The 12712-nt window shown below is 40.9% G+C and overlaps 1 protein-coding gene across 3 annotated transcripts in view; it reads left to right on the top strand.

The window, feature by feature from the left end:
- Positions 1–2404: 2404 nt before the first annotated feature.
- Positions 2405–12712, top strand: part of ZDHHC8 (zDHHC palmitoyltransferase 8) — a 110645-nt gene continuing 100337 nt past the window's right edge. For all 3 annotated transcript variants that reach the window (XR_014616584.1, XM_084217213.1, XM_084217212.1), the window contains exon 1: positions 2405–2595. Coding sequence is in view for 2 of the 3 variants with exons in the window: in XM_084217213.1 (XP_084073339.1) it covers positions 2492–2595 (104 nt within the window). In the remaining variant the exon portion in view is untranslated. The remainder of the gene's footprint in view (positions 2596–12712) is intronic.

Raw genomic sequence — 12712 nt, forward strand, 5'->3', positions numbered from 1 at the left:
GGGTTGATACAGAAAGATTGGATCAGCATCAGTGTGTCAGAGTGATGAAGGGAAAACCATTCTGAGGAGTGGAATGAGCAGAAGTGCTGAATCCTCCCGACTTGCAAAGCTGTCTTTGAGAAGCAGACTTTCTAGAGAGGAAAGAGTCCTTAGGGGAAAATGCAATTGAAAATAATGAGGTGCAGAGGAGGCATAGTCTCCTTAAGAATAACTCCATAATTCACATGAGAGAATGTTACTGTCCCAGAAAGGCTTCGTCTTTAAAAAGAATGAAATTTAAATAAATCATCAGACTCCACATATGTATCTTAAAATGAACTTGTGCCTGTTGCTTCCCAGCTCATGCTAGAAATTTGACAGGATGCTTTTGTGGCTCACCTAGAAAGGAAACTTGGAGGTCTGTGCTAGAAATGCAGGTATGACTGTCACTTGGGAGAGAACTTTTTAACTATTTTTCAAGACCTAAGAAATGCATTTGAGTAAATCTCATGCTGTCCATTACAGAACATTCATCCAACTTCATGAACAGTCTATAATGCTGCTTAGGATAACATTTTCTAGATTAAAATAAAAGTATCACTAGAAAATTGTCTAGAGTTCTGTTTGCAACTTAAATTCTTTACCCAGACAGTTGCTTGAGTGGGAAGGAGGAAGATGATTAAAGTGATGTAAGTGATGAAGTCTCTGCTTTTGTCAAGTAAGTGGTGCTAAATTTGTGGCCCAGAGCATTAGGTGTGCTCCTGAATGGATCTTCCAGCCCAGTTTTGTTGAAAAGAGACCCAGTTGATTCCTGGGAGACCACTCAGGAATACACATCAAACCTGGTAAGTGGAGGTGATGAGATTTGCTCCCAGGTGTGCCTTTGATCAGATTTAACATGCTCATGCAGCTGCACCTGAAGCCTTTCAGCTTTGTACAGAGAGCCTGGTTCGGCATAAAATTGTTGACCTTTTGGTTAGTTACAGGGGATTTGAGAATAAATAATTCCAATAAGCTGGGATGACAAGGAGTAGTGAAGCATAGGAAAGAAACATTCAGTCCCCAAGCATGCAAAAATTAACTAACTTTAGGTAGATGTTTTCTTTCCTGTTCCTTTTGGATTAGACTTTTTTTTTTTTTTTTTTTTTGTGAAGCAGGGCAGTTGTTAGCAAAAGCTGGGATTTCACATAGCCATATATCCTCAGGCTGGAACTTGCTGGCTTTGCTTTCTGCTAAAGCTGATGCTCAAAATTTGGGGTTTTGTTTGGTTTGCGGTTATGGGGGTATTTTTTTGCAAACTGCAAAGTTGGGGACCCTTACAGATTTTTGGTCACGTTTTACTTGTTCTGCTCTTAAGAGTTTTAGGGCTGTGAAACTAATCAAGTCTCTTAAAATGAGAAATGATAAATGTCCTTTCTGAACAGCACTGCAGTGTATGCCTTCTAGGGCAAGCTTGCTTTTAACAACACCCAGCAGATGCTGCAAATGTGGCTTTTGTGTTAGGCAGGGGTTGCTTTATCTGCATGTTGGCAGTTGCAGAAAAGGGATTAGCTGAGAAAGAAAGCAGGAGGGAGGGAGGAGGATGTATGCAGCTCCTGGTCTTGATTTCTAAACTTCCAAGTGGCCTTGAACCCTTCTTCCCATCTGAGGGTTTCCTTGAGACAGGCGAGCTGCTGGGTGGTGTCCCCGAGTGAACACAGGAGCCATTCTCACTGCTCTTGGGAAAGCTGATTCGGTGAACTGTCTGTTGTTACCTTAAATTACCTCTTCTGTCTGCCTCCTGATGCTAACGCATAGATTTTAAAAGAACAGAGTATAGTGTAATTTCAGTTATTTTTGCACTCAGTTATGGATCTTGGAATCAGCTAGATTTGGCAGAGCACAGCAGTTCTGCTGTGACTCTGGATGTAGCAGAATGAAAAGTAGGGGTTATTCCCTGATCGAACACGGCAGGATTCGTCTGCAGCTGGCCCTGTCCTGCAGGGCCGCGCTCGGAGCCGCTCCCTGCGCGGACCCCGCAGCGCTCCGCGGGTGCTGCGGCGGTGCCGCGTCCGCAGCCCCCTCTAGAGCCCCGCTGTTCAGGGAGCTGCTACAGGAGCTTCGGCGTCCCACACAGCGCACTGTGGAGCTCACTGCATTGCCATTTTTCTTTCGGGGGGGGTGGGGGGGTGGGGTGGTGTTTGTCTTGCAGAAATAATAGAATTGGGGCCCCCCCGTCCGCAGGGGCTGCCCCGCTGCGAGCGGCCCGAGCAGCAGCGACTCGGCCGCCCTTCCGCGGGGCTATGCGCCCCGCTCCCGTCTCCCCGCAGCGCTACCTTAAGGGGCTGGTTGACATCAGCCGAGTGGGCTGGGCGGTGTGGGTGGGATTTCCTGTGCTGGAGGTCAGCTGCTCCCGTCCCTCTCCCGTCCCTCCCAGCCGCCCGGGTCCCGCTCTCCCCGCGCCGGAGGGACCCGCATCCTCCCGGCTCCCTCCTCTCGGGTTGGATTTACATAGTGATGTGTAAACTACAGGATGCCCAGCAGCACTGGAAAGAGGTTTAAACCTACGAAATACATCCCGGTCTCCACAGCAGCTGCCTTATTAGTGGGTTCGACTACTTTATTTTTTGTTTTCACGTAAGTACCGCTCTGGCGGAGGGGGGGCCCGGGCTGGGGCCGCCCGGCCCGGCGGGGGGAGGCGGCTGGGCTTGACAGTCCTCCAGGCCCTGCCACTGCTGGTCCTGCTCCCTCCTGCTGTCCCTGCCCGGCTTTGCTTTGCAGAGGCTCAAGATCTCTCCCTATCATAAAATGTGCCTGATAGTCAGATCCACCATTTCATGGCACGTAAAGCCCCGTCAGCCTCCCGCAGCTGCCGGCTGTGGGCATCAGAGATGCCAGAGCCCCGCAGCCCCTCTGCCCGTTTGTGCAGGGCTGGTGTACGGGAGGGAAATGCAGCCCCAGCCGCCCCGCTGCCGGCAGGCGTGAATCCAGCCTGTGTCTCAGCTGGCCGGAGTCTCTGTGCTCCAGGAGGGAGAGCTGGCCTCTCCGTCAGTCTCTTAGTGTCTCAGGGTTTATCCGGCACAGCCTTTTGAAGTGGAAGGAATCCTATTCTGAGCATTACCGATTTTACATATTTTTATGTAACTGTTCCTGAAAGCTTGAGGACCTAATGAACAAATTTACATTTGCTCGGAGGAAAGAAGAGGAAACTTTTCCCCTCTCTGTTTCTTCTTCTCTCATCCCCTTCTCCTTTAATTGCGGAATGGAGCTGTGGCTGTCGGCTTGCAGCTCTCCTGTAGTTATATTAATATGTGAGTGCTGTAGTGCTTCGGCTGTTTCCCTCTCCATACACTCGAGTTCTGTAGCTCGCTAACCGTTCCTGTGTGGGGGTAGCGGCACCCTCCCTGCAGAAGTGTCCGTGTTTCTAGAGATGCTACAAAACTGTGTTCTGAAAGGAGCTTAGACTAAGCTGCCTTTGGGAAGGTGAAAACATGGCTAAAACATATAAAGATTTATTGTTTCACTTATTTTGGAACTCTGTTTTCCTTGTTTTGCCGTTGCTATTTTTTAACTGAGCTTAGTGAAGCTGTTGGAAGCAGAAGGTTCTATAAGAGTGGGAGTATGTGTCTGTGTCATTATCTTTTGTGGTTTGGCTGTGATATGATTCTCGATGTTTCAAAATGCTTGTCACTGGTATGGTAATCTCAATGTAGGATTTCAGAATAAAACGTAAATGTTGTTTTGTCTAACAGTTTCTTAAATCAGAACGGATTTTGACACTGAGTTTTGCTCTTGATTTAATGTGCGTTGATTTTTTTTCCTTGCTTGTTTTCCGTGCATTTGATATAGTTTGGTGCTCACAGGCAAACACAGGACAGAAGTTCGCTTTTGTGATGAACTTGGTTGACACTGGAGTGGTGAATATTAAATGGGGAAAAAAAAAAGGTGCCTTTATGCCAGCATTTATTTTTCCGGCTCCTTGAGGAATGGATGTATGCTAAGGTTGTTTTGGAAGCTGTATGTTTGTTTTCATATGATACTTCCAGTGTAGAGCTGCAATAGTGATGTAAGACTTTCCTGGTAACATAGTTGTTGTTGAAACATCCTTTTGGCAGCAGGACATCAACTGAGATGTTAGTTTTACAATTTGTACAGAAGAAACAATTGCCTCTAATCTATTACCGAATCTGAAACTTCACTCTGCTCCCTCTGTTATCAGTGAATAATTACATGCAAAATGAAGTATTTTAAGGATCTCTCCATATTGTAACTTGGCCTGTGTATCTTGAAGTGCTAGTAAATTTTTCGAGGATTGTCCCAAACATACGTTCTCTGCTGCTGCCAAGTCTTGTGTGTAATAAAAGTAACACATAATTGAGCAACTGTTGTCAGGCAGAGTCTGAAGTCCTGTCCATTCAAAAATACTCAGATGAATTTGTATGGGATTGGTGCTGTTTTTCATGCTGAGCAGTGTTAGTAAAATCTATCTTTGTTGTGAAATCAAAGCAAGCCATATGCATGCGATTAGTTTCTTTTGTGTGGCAGTGGGTTTTTTTCCCCTTTCCTGAGAATTTCCATTTTTTATCTTTTTCCACAGGCAATGTTTTATCTCCTGAAGATCTTTTTGTGGTAATATGTTATTAAAGGCTGAAATAGACCTGAATTTTCAGGTGTGTTGATTTGTTCAACTCGTTTGGTGTTGGATAGAGCTCTGATATGCAGCGGTTGAAACACTGGCCTAAAATTGTTTTAGCAATTTTAGCAGTGCTTTTGATACAATCCATGCTTACTTGTCATAGCACAAGAACTTAATCAGATGAAGATTTACATGTGTGTTTATTAATTACTTATTTGTGTCATTAAGCTCTAAGGCTGCTGTGTCTGTTAATGAAGTAACCTGTGTATAAGCACATGAATCTGATGGGATTCCTGTCAAATTTTGGGTGCAGATCACCTCAGCGGGATGTCAGGGATTAGAGCAACTTCAGCACAGTGGAATTGAATAATAGAGGATAATATATGTGGAAAAATTTGATAATAACTATTTTTAAACCACTTACTGAATAGAAGAAATAAGCTTTTTAGGGCACTGGAAATATTTCTGAGTAACACGTACAAAAACAGCCTCTGACTTGGTTTTTTCTTTAGACACGTTTGTGGTCTCATGCCACACATTATGAGTGTCTTCTGCTGGATGAAAAGCTCTTTGAACTTGAAGGCCAGGGTTAGCTTTTTAGCAATGTGGTCTTTATTTTTAGCTTTTTTTCCAAACACCTTTGCTAAAAAGCAGCGCATAAAGAGTGTTTGAAGTACACAGTGTCTGCTATTAGTTCATCATGGTACTGATCACTGGTACTGTTATGCTTTAGAAAAATTCCATTTTAGATTCTCCTTTTTTTTCTTTTTTCCCCTTAGCTGACTATTTAGGATTCCCTGTATCACTGCTATATTTCTTCTGGTTTCATGAGGGGGAACTAAACTACTTAGCTATCAAGATTATTGCCTGGAAAAGCAACTAAATATTGGAGTTGTATTATTGCAGGCTTTTAGCACTCCATGTGTGTTCCTTCACTAATAAATACAGTGTTTGAGTAGGTGGTCTAATTTGTCACAGTGGGAGAGTAAATAAGCATTAACTCTAAGCATTATGAAGGAACTTATCAATAATGTTGTATAGAATGATTAAGTTAATTTACTTATATGAGCAAATCAAATGGTGTAATGAAGGAAGAACTAATTCTTCTTAACATAGAACAAATCCAGTGATTCAGTTCTAGCAAACCTGAACTTATTTCTACTAAAATAATTTTTTCTTCATAGTTCTCATAAGACGTTTGGTTAGAGGTAGCAATTTTACCTATTTCAGTGAAGTCTGGGCTCTTATGCCTTGGACTACAAAGTGCTGTGATGTAAACCTAATTATGTTCATTCAAAGACCCTGAGTTTCAAGAACTTCTCACCTTATTTTTGGCTGTACAACTCTAGTGTTAGTAGAGAATGCAGCTTAATTATCAGCAAGCAGAATGTCACCTGTGAACAGTTGCAATCAGTGATCTAAAAGGACTCTTCCAACATAAATGAGTCTATAATTATTCTGGAGCTAATAATTCTCTTCACCTGCTTAAATTGGCTACTTGCAGTAGGTGTTGGTGCTGAGAACTTCTGAGGTAGTTCAGCAGCTGCAATGCTTGTGTCTGGAGATTACATAGCCAGCTGAAAGCATATGGTTTTAAGGGGAAACTGTGGCTCATTTTAGTAAGGAGAAAAATGCTCATCATTCTCTCACTGAATATTGTAGGCCTGAAGTTTCTCATAAAATACCCATTTTCAGACTATTTTCTGTAGCATGCAGCCTCTTGAGCATCTTTGAAATACAGTGGAAACATGTAATTCATAACAAAGGTCTAGGTGCCACTACTTCTTTGATATAATGGTAGCAACACTGCTGTATATTATTTCTTTAAATGGGATAATAAAATGGGTAATTTTCTGGGTGAAGCGAAAGCACAAATAAGGTGAAAACTCATTCAGTCAGTACTGAAAATATGAACAACTTTGTTCTTAAGAGTCATAATGGGAGATAATCATGGATATACACCACAGACATCTGCAGTTGGCACTCTGATGCAGTCTGTAGCACAGGGAGTCTAATACTAATAACCTGCAGGTAACAATTGAGCAGTGATAAGTTGGTGTAGAAGAGCAACTGAATTTGAAGTCGCAGTAGGGATAGGGAGAAAATAGAGAACTAGCCTAAACCTGTGCTGTTCAGGTGTCAGAAGGAGGAAGAATGTCTGGCAGACTGTGCTCCATAGCAGGGCTGCTGGATTTACCTTAACAGGGCGGAAAGCTTGGCTTTGGTTGATGAATATTTAAAGAAAAATTGGTGCTCCCCCTACATTTGTATATCATATTACTGCATTTCATGAACTAGAAAGACTCAGCATTTCTGTAGTTAGACATGTATGAATCCAGATGCACTTATGATGCATTCACCCCTTAAATCATAAGCACTACCCCCTTCCTGCAGTTATTTGATCCTGCACTGGAACAGCCTTAAAATAAACAGGTAACAGCACTTAAAGTTTAAAACTATCATAACCAACCTGGATTATTTAATGAAAATATGGTGATATGTGTACCTAGAGTTCTTGAACTATCTGCTAGATCTTTTCCTCCCATGACTTGCATATATTCACAAAGGGAAAAACACAGTCTGCTGTTTTCACTTGGGTTTGTTAAGTCACTAGCAAAGGCCAAGCTAATAGAAGATCATCTTTGCTTTAGTGAATTTGATTTGTATCCAAAGATGTTTTCCTTGCCTAAAGTATTTAGTTCCAGATGTGCAGATGTTCTCTTCTGCCAGTTCAGTGTTCTGATTTCAGTTAGATCAAATGATAAAATGTGATTTAAAATGTATATTGCAGATGTTATGGAGCTTCATCTGTAACACAGGTGTGTTTTATACCAGCCTAGAGGAAATAGAACTGAATGCTGAGAAGTAGATGCACAATAAAGAAAATAAAGATAAAACAATCTGAGCTACAATTTTATCTTGATATGCTGGTGGTCAGCATGAATTCTGCCTTAGAGTGTGGTCTTACATCCATCTTACAGTTTGGCTTCTGCCCAATAACTTGCTGAAGGCTGCTTGTGGATTTGGGAGAGCTCTGGTGGCAGTTGCTTGTGCTGTGTGATGCCAGAAGCTCCAGGTGCTGTGGTCTGTATGAGAGCACATGGAAACACTGCCACTCCACAAATCCACTTCCCCCATCCTAACCAGATAGTCATATCAGATATCCTTGGCATTCTGAAAACTTTGGAGCACAAAGCTCCTCTACCTTGTCTGTTTCTAGCTAGGAGTCCATATGATAGTGGTAATGCTAATTATGAAACAGAACAAATTCCCCCCTCCTTGAGTATTCTCTCCACACCATTCTTCACTATTTGTAATATTAATGTATTTCTGATTTTTCTTTTTTGCTTTCCATATGGCAAACAAAGAAATCACTGGAACTAGTAGGGAACAACTTCACTGACAGCCATGCAGGTGACACTGTACAGGGGAAAAAGAATGTGCAAAAAAGTGTGGATTGGTTTAAGCAGGTGAATTTTAAAACTGACTTCACAGTCACATACTGATTTCAAGCAGTGCAGTTTGGCCTCCTGAGATACCTTAACATTTTCCATGTTAAATGCATTTTTAATGGCAGGTTTTTCCTGTCCCCTCTGCCTGCAGTCCAAAAGAGGCAATGCTTGCCTGTTTGACCTGAGTCATCTCAGTTGTCATGTCTGTAATCTTCTGAAAAATATTTACTTAGGTTATGACAAAGAAATGTCCTTTTAATCCATGGCAATTTCATCTTGCTATAAAATTTTTAGAAATAGAATCTAGACAAACTTGTCAGTCTAGATAAGACGGGCAGTCTCAACAGGAAAATATATTTAACTGAAGTGTGAAAAGTTTGTTTTTTTTTTTCAATGCCATAAGAAGCCTCAGTTTTACTACTTTTTCGCTAGATAATTTTATGATCTTTGCTTCCAAGGGCAGTGATCTTTGCTTCCAACAGCAAAGTTGGCAATACAGGGCCTTTCTGAAAGCTATTAAAATTCATTCCTTTAGGAAAAAACTTGATATTTCGTATTTTATTCTTCCTGTAGTTTGAGAAAGTAAAAAGGAGAATCATGTTTGTTGAGGGCAGTAAATGGCTACCCATGTTCAGCTGTGGATGCAGAGCTTTCTGCAGCCACTGCAGTGGCATTTCAGTGCTCACTGTAGATCCACTTTGAAAAAGGCAGAAGAGCTACTGGAATGGAAGTTATTGCTGTACATGGGCTACAGCTGTAGTCAGTGTGTGATTTATGCCAGCAGCAACCTCCTTTCTATTTTTCCTAATAAGCAGAGATTAAGGTCATATGGAAATAGGAATGAGAGTGTCTCAGTTAGATTAGTGTGGGCCTCTCAGCCTTTGTACAAGAATATACAAGCAATTTTTCTTTTTTGTCTAAAGTCCTTTTCAAGATGCTAATTTAAATACTGTCCTTGTTTGTCCAATATGCTACATGTGTATCCTTTTATAAATAGAAACAATCTCTACAAGATTGTTCAAGCTCAATTGGTTTGTTAGTAATGGCAACTAAGGAATGTTATTGCCAAAACCACAAAACTTAAACTGAGAGATAAATACATGTGGCGACCTTGGAGATCTGATTTTTGAGATTCATTACCTGGGATAGTCACTAATTATACACATAACATTATTGTGTAAACAACTTATTCTGCTACTACCTTCTTCTCAGCTGAAATCAGCTGTAGGGCCCTGTGGTGTGGGCATCTCTGGGGGACCTGTGAGAGATGACCTGGAGCGGGGTTTCTGTGCTCATGTAGTGTATAAGCTACAAGGAAACTTTTCAAGGCCATGAGCTTTATTCAGTTTGCATTGGAAGACGTCTGAAATACTGCAGTAAAGTGGTGTAAGCCAATTTAGAGCATGAAGGAGATGCACACTGGAGTGGGAGAGAAGTATTGTAAAGCTACATGAGGTACACTTGTGTAATCAGTGCAGAAGTAGAACACTGATTTACTGTCCTTTGGTTCAAGCCAGTAGATACAACACTTATTTCTCTATAATCCAAGAGTAATGTTCAATTTGGCTGCACTGCTACAGAGGTACTATTAGTTGATCATTTGTCACTGGGAGCAGCTAATGAAATTGAGAGAAAGAGGCATGGAGGTCGAGACAGTTTTTAATGGAAATTCTGTATTGTTTTTTTACAAAGAATACCATAGATTGGAAAAACCTACTCAGCCTTGATCTTATTTTACCATGGAGAGGCAATTTTAGAAATCCTTGTTTGGTGATTGGAAAAATTAATTCCAGTGAGTACACCACAGTGTAGTGTCTACTACATAAATCTTCAGCCAGTAATCTGTATCCAGAAAGAGGATTTAATTAGTCACTGATTGGTTTTTCGCAGTTACTAATGCAATTTAGCTAGACTAGCTTCAAAGCTGTCCAAAGTGCCTAAAATTCTGCACTCTAAACTATTGTGCAAACACTAGTGAGTAACCTGATTCTTTGTTTTTCTCAGGATGGATATTATGGAATAAACTGTACAGTAACCCATATTTAGATATTGCAGTGTTGCCATGGTTCTTTGTGGAAGTGTAAACACAGAATTTGTGCACTTCAAATGTGAAATCCTTATGAAATACCTGTACTCTGCTGCTGTGTGTTGAGATCATCCAGCAACAGAAGACAGGGGTGCCAGGTGCAAGAAAAATCTCTCTTGAATTTGAAATGCAAACACCAAAGCAGTTGCTTCCAGTGTACGTGTGCACCATGAAATGACTGCTCTCCAGAAAAGTTTGGTACACTCTTAGACTAAAGTAATTGCAGAATATTCTTAAATGAACAAATTACTTTTTAAGTTGGAGCCCAACAAAGCAAACTTGAGACTGCTTAAATATATAAGGACCTTCATAAATAAAGCCAGACAAAGCATTACTCTCCAAGGATTCTTAAAACTAAATTGGCATTTACATTAGCTCTTATTCATGTCTTCAGGGAAATAATGTAATGTAATATCTATATCAACACAATTTAAGTACAGTTCTGGGAATAAGGAAAGCTTGGACATTTCTATAAACAAGCATAATTTTAATTTAAACTTGGGTCAATCATAGAAATGCTTCAAAATTGAAAAGTTCAGCTTAAAAGTTTTCTGCTAACTATGATCCCAGTCAGCAAGGAGAGGTAGGTATTTTGTTATGGAAAAACAATTCCTCTCCCCCTTTTCAGCCAGTTCAGTTTCAAAAGTTATTTAGGATTATTTTCATTGTGTAGAACTTTCAGTTCTTCCTTATGAGTGAGATCTCATTTTGCATGTTTAGCTTTCTCTGAAGATTAATGTTTGCCCCAGCAATAAGACTCTCCAGATGTGTTATGATCTAATAATGCTGTGGTTAACCCTTGTCTGCTGTCAGCAGCTTGCTGAACCACCTCCTGTGTTTTACCAAGCCCCAGCATTTGATGATGCAGTTTCCTGGCTCCAAGCAGCAGGAGCCATGAATTGTGTAGGTGGGCAGCTCTCCCTCCATGGGGCTTGTCTGGGCTGAGAGCCACTGCCTTAAGACTTCCCTGTGGAACCACACTGTTAACTTGGCTTATCCTCCAATATTCCAAGGCACAATGATGGAGCAGGGTCTTGAGGCTGTCTTTATGGTCACCTTCATGTTCTCAGACAAGTGGCTTTGACCAGGAACTCTAGATCTCTAGGTTCTTGTCTAATTTCTCTGCTGTGTGCTGCCTAAGTCTCACATCTTTCTTTTCTATTTGAAGCTGGCTTTGCACATACTGTATCTTGTGTAAATGGCTAATGAGTCTTTGTGGTGAAAACAGTAAGAGCATCAAGAGGCGCTAGATTTTTTTTTTAGTTACTAGGTTTTGAGAATTCTGTACAAAGAAGTATATAAAATGGCTGTGTTCAGATACACAGTACAAGTCAAACAGAAGGAGGTATGAAGCCTCTGAATCTGATGACTTCTAAATCATGTATGGAAGTTGTAGTATCTGCAGCAACAAAGGAAATTAATATCTGCTACGGAAATTTCAGTACAAAGAGACAATGCAGGATTAAAATAACAGGACTTTCTGGGTGCAGCCATTGAGTCAATGTGATTTTTTTTTTTTTTTTTTTTAGTTGTGAAGCAAAACTTCAATCCATGTATAGATAGTTTTGTATCAGACATGAAATACCAGGTCCACCTCAGCTCCTCTTGGCAGAGCTCTGCTGAGAATGTTCCCTCATCTTACGAAATCTATTAATTTTGAAATCAAAGCCAGTCTGTATGAGCAGTGCTCTCAAGAATCTGGTGGACAGTGGAGGAGGACAGGCAGATTCAGGTTTTTATAATATTGGAAGGGTTGGTTCCTTGAAATTAAATGGTTCTCGTTGTGTCGTCTTTGTGTATTTTTAGAATAAGGCATTTGACAAATAGATTGCAATGATAATAAGATACAAGGTCTTTACATGTGGCATTGAAATTTGGTCTGATGATGATAACAAAAAATCAGGTTGGAAAAAATCTGCTTTCCTTCTCTGCTTCAGTTGAGAAGACTTTGCTGGGGCAAAGCTGTGTTACTCCTTAGGAAGTCTCCATCCCTACTGGTCTCTAGTAGTGCAACTTTTGAATAAGGTCATCAGTGCTATGATCCCTGTTCACTTCTTAAACTGAGGCAGAGAGGCACTGTACAACTGGAGTGCTGGTGCTTAGCAAGTTTTGCACAGATGTGCCCACTCCAGGATGAAGCCCAGGACTGAATGGAGATCATTCTTTCAGAGAGGACTTCTGAAGGTTTGCTTAATTCTACAGTTTCTACTCTATCTAATGTCATTTTGGGCCATCCATCAAGACTGTTTTGTTTCTTGAACACTGCATGAATGTATGAATAGAGAAATACATGTACTAAAGCTTTGTTGTCTCTCTTTAAAAGTTTAATAGTAACTTTGTAGTCTTTAAATTTTTATTTGTATGTGAGTCCAAAATGACTAGTTACTTTTGCGAGTAGTTTTTCTTGCATTGTATTACAATGACTAGTGGGAGAGAGCTAAACATGATATCTATGGTTTGAGAACTGAAAAATTAATGATTTCTCCTCTAGCCTGTTGTGTTTGATTTATAATTCATATCTGATAAGAGACATTCTCTTCTGAGCCAGCTATCATCTCTCCTTTTACATTTAGGTGGGGT

Source organism: Fringilla coelebs, assembly GCF_963513975.1.
Source record: "Fringilla coelebs genome assembly, chromosome: 17".
Taxonomy (NCBI): domain Eukaryota; kingdom Metazoa; phylum Chordata; class Aves; order Passeriformes; family Fringillidae; genus Fringilla; species Fringilla coelebs.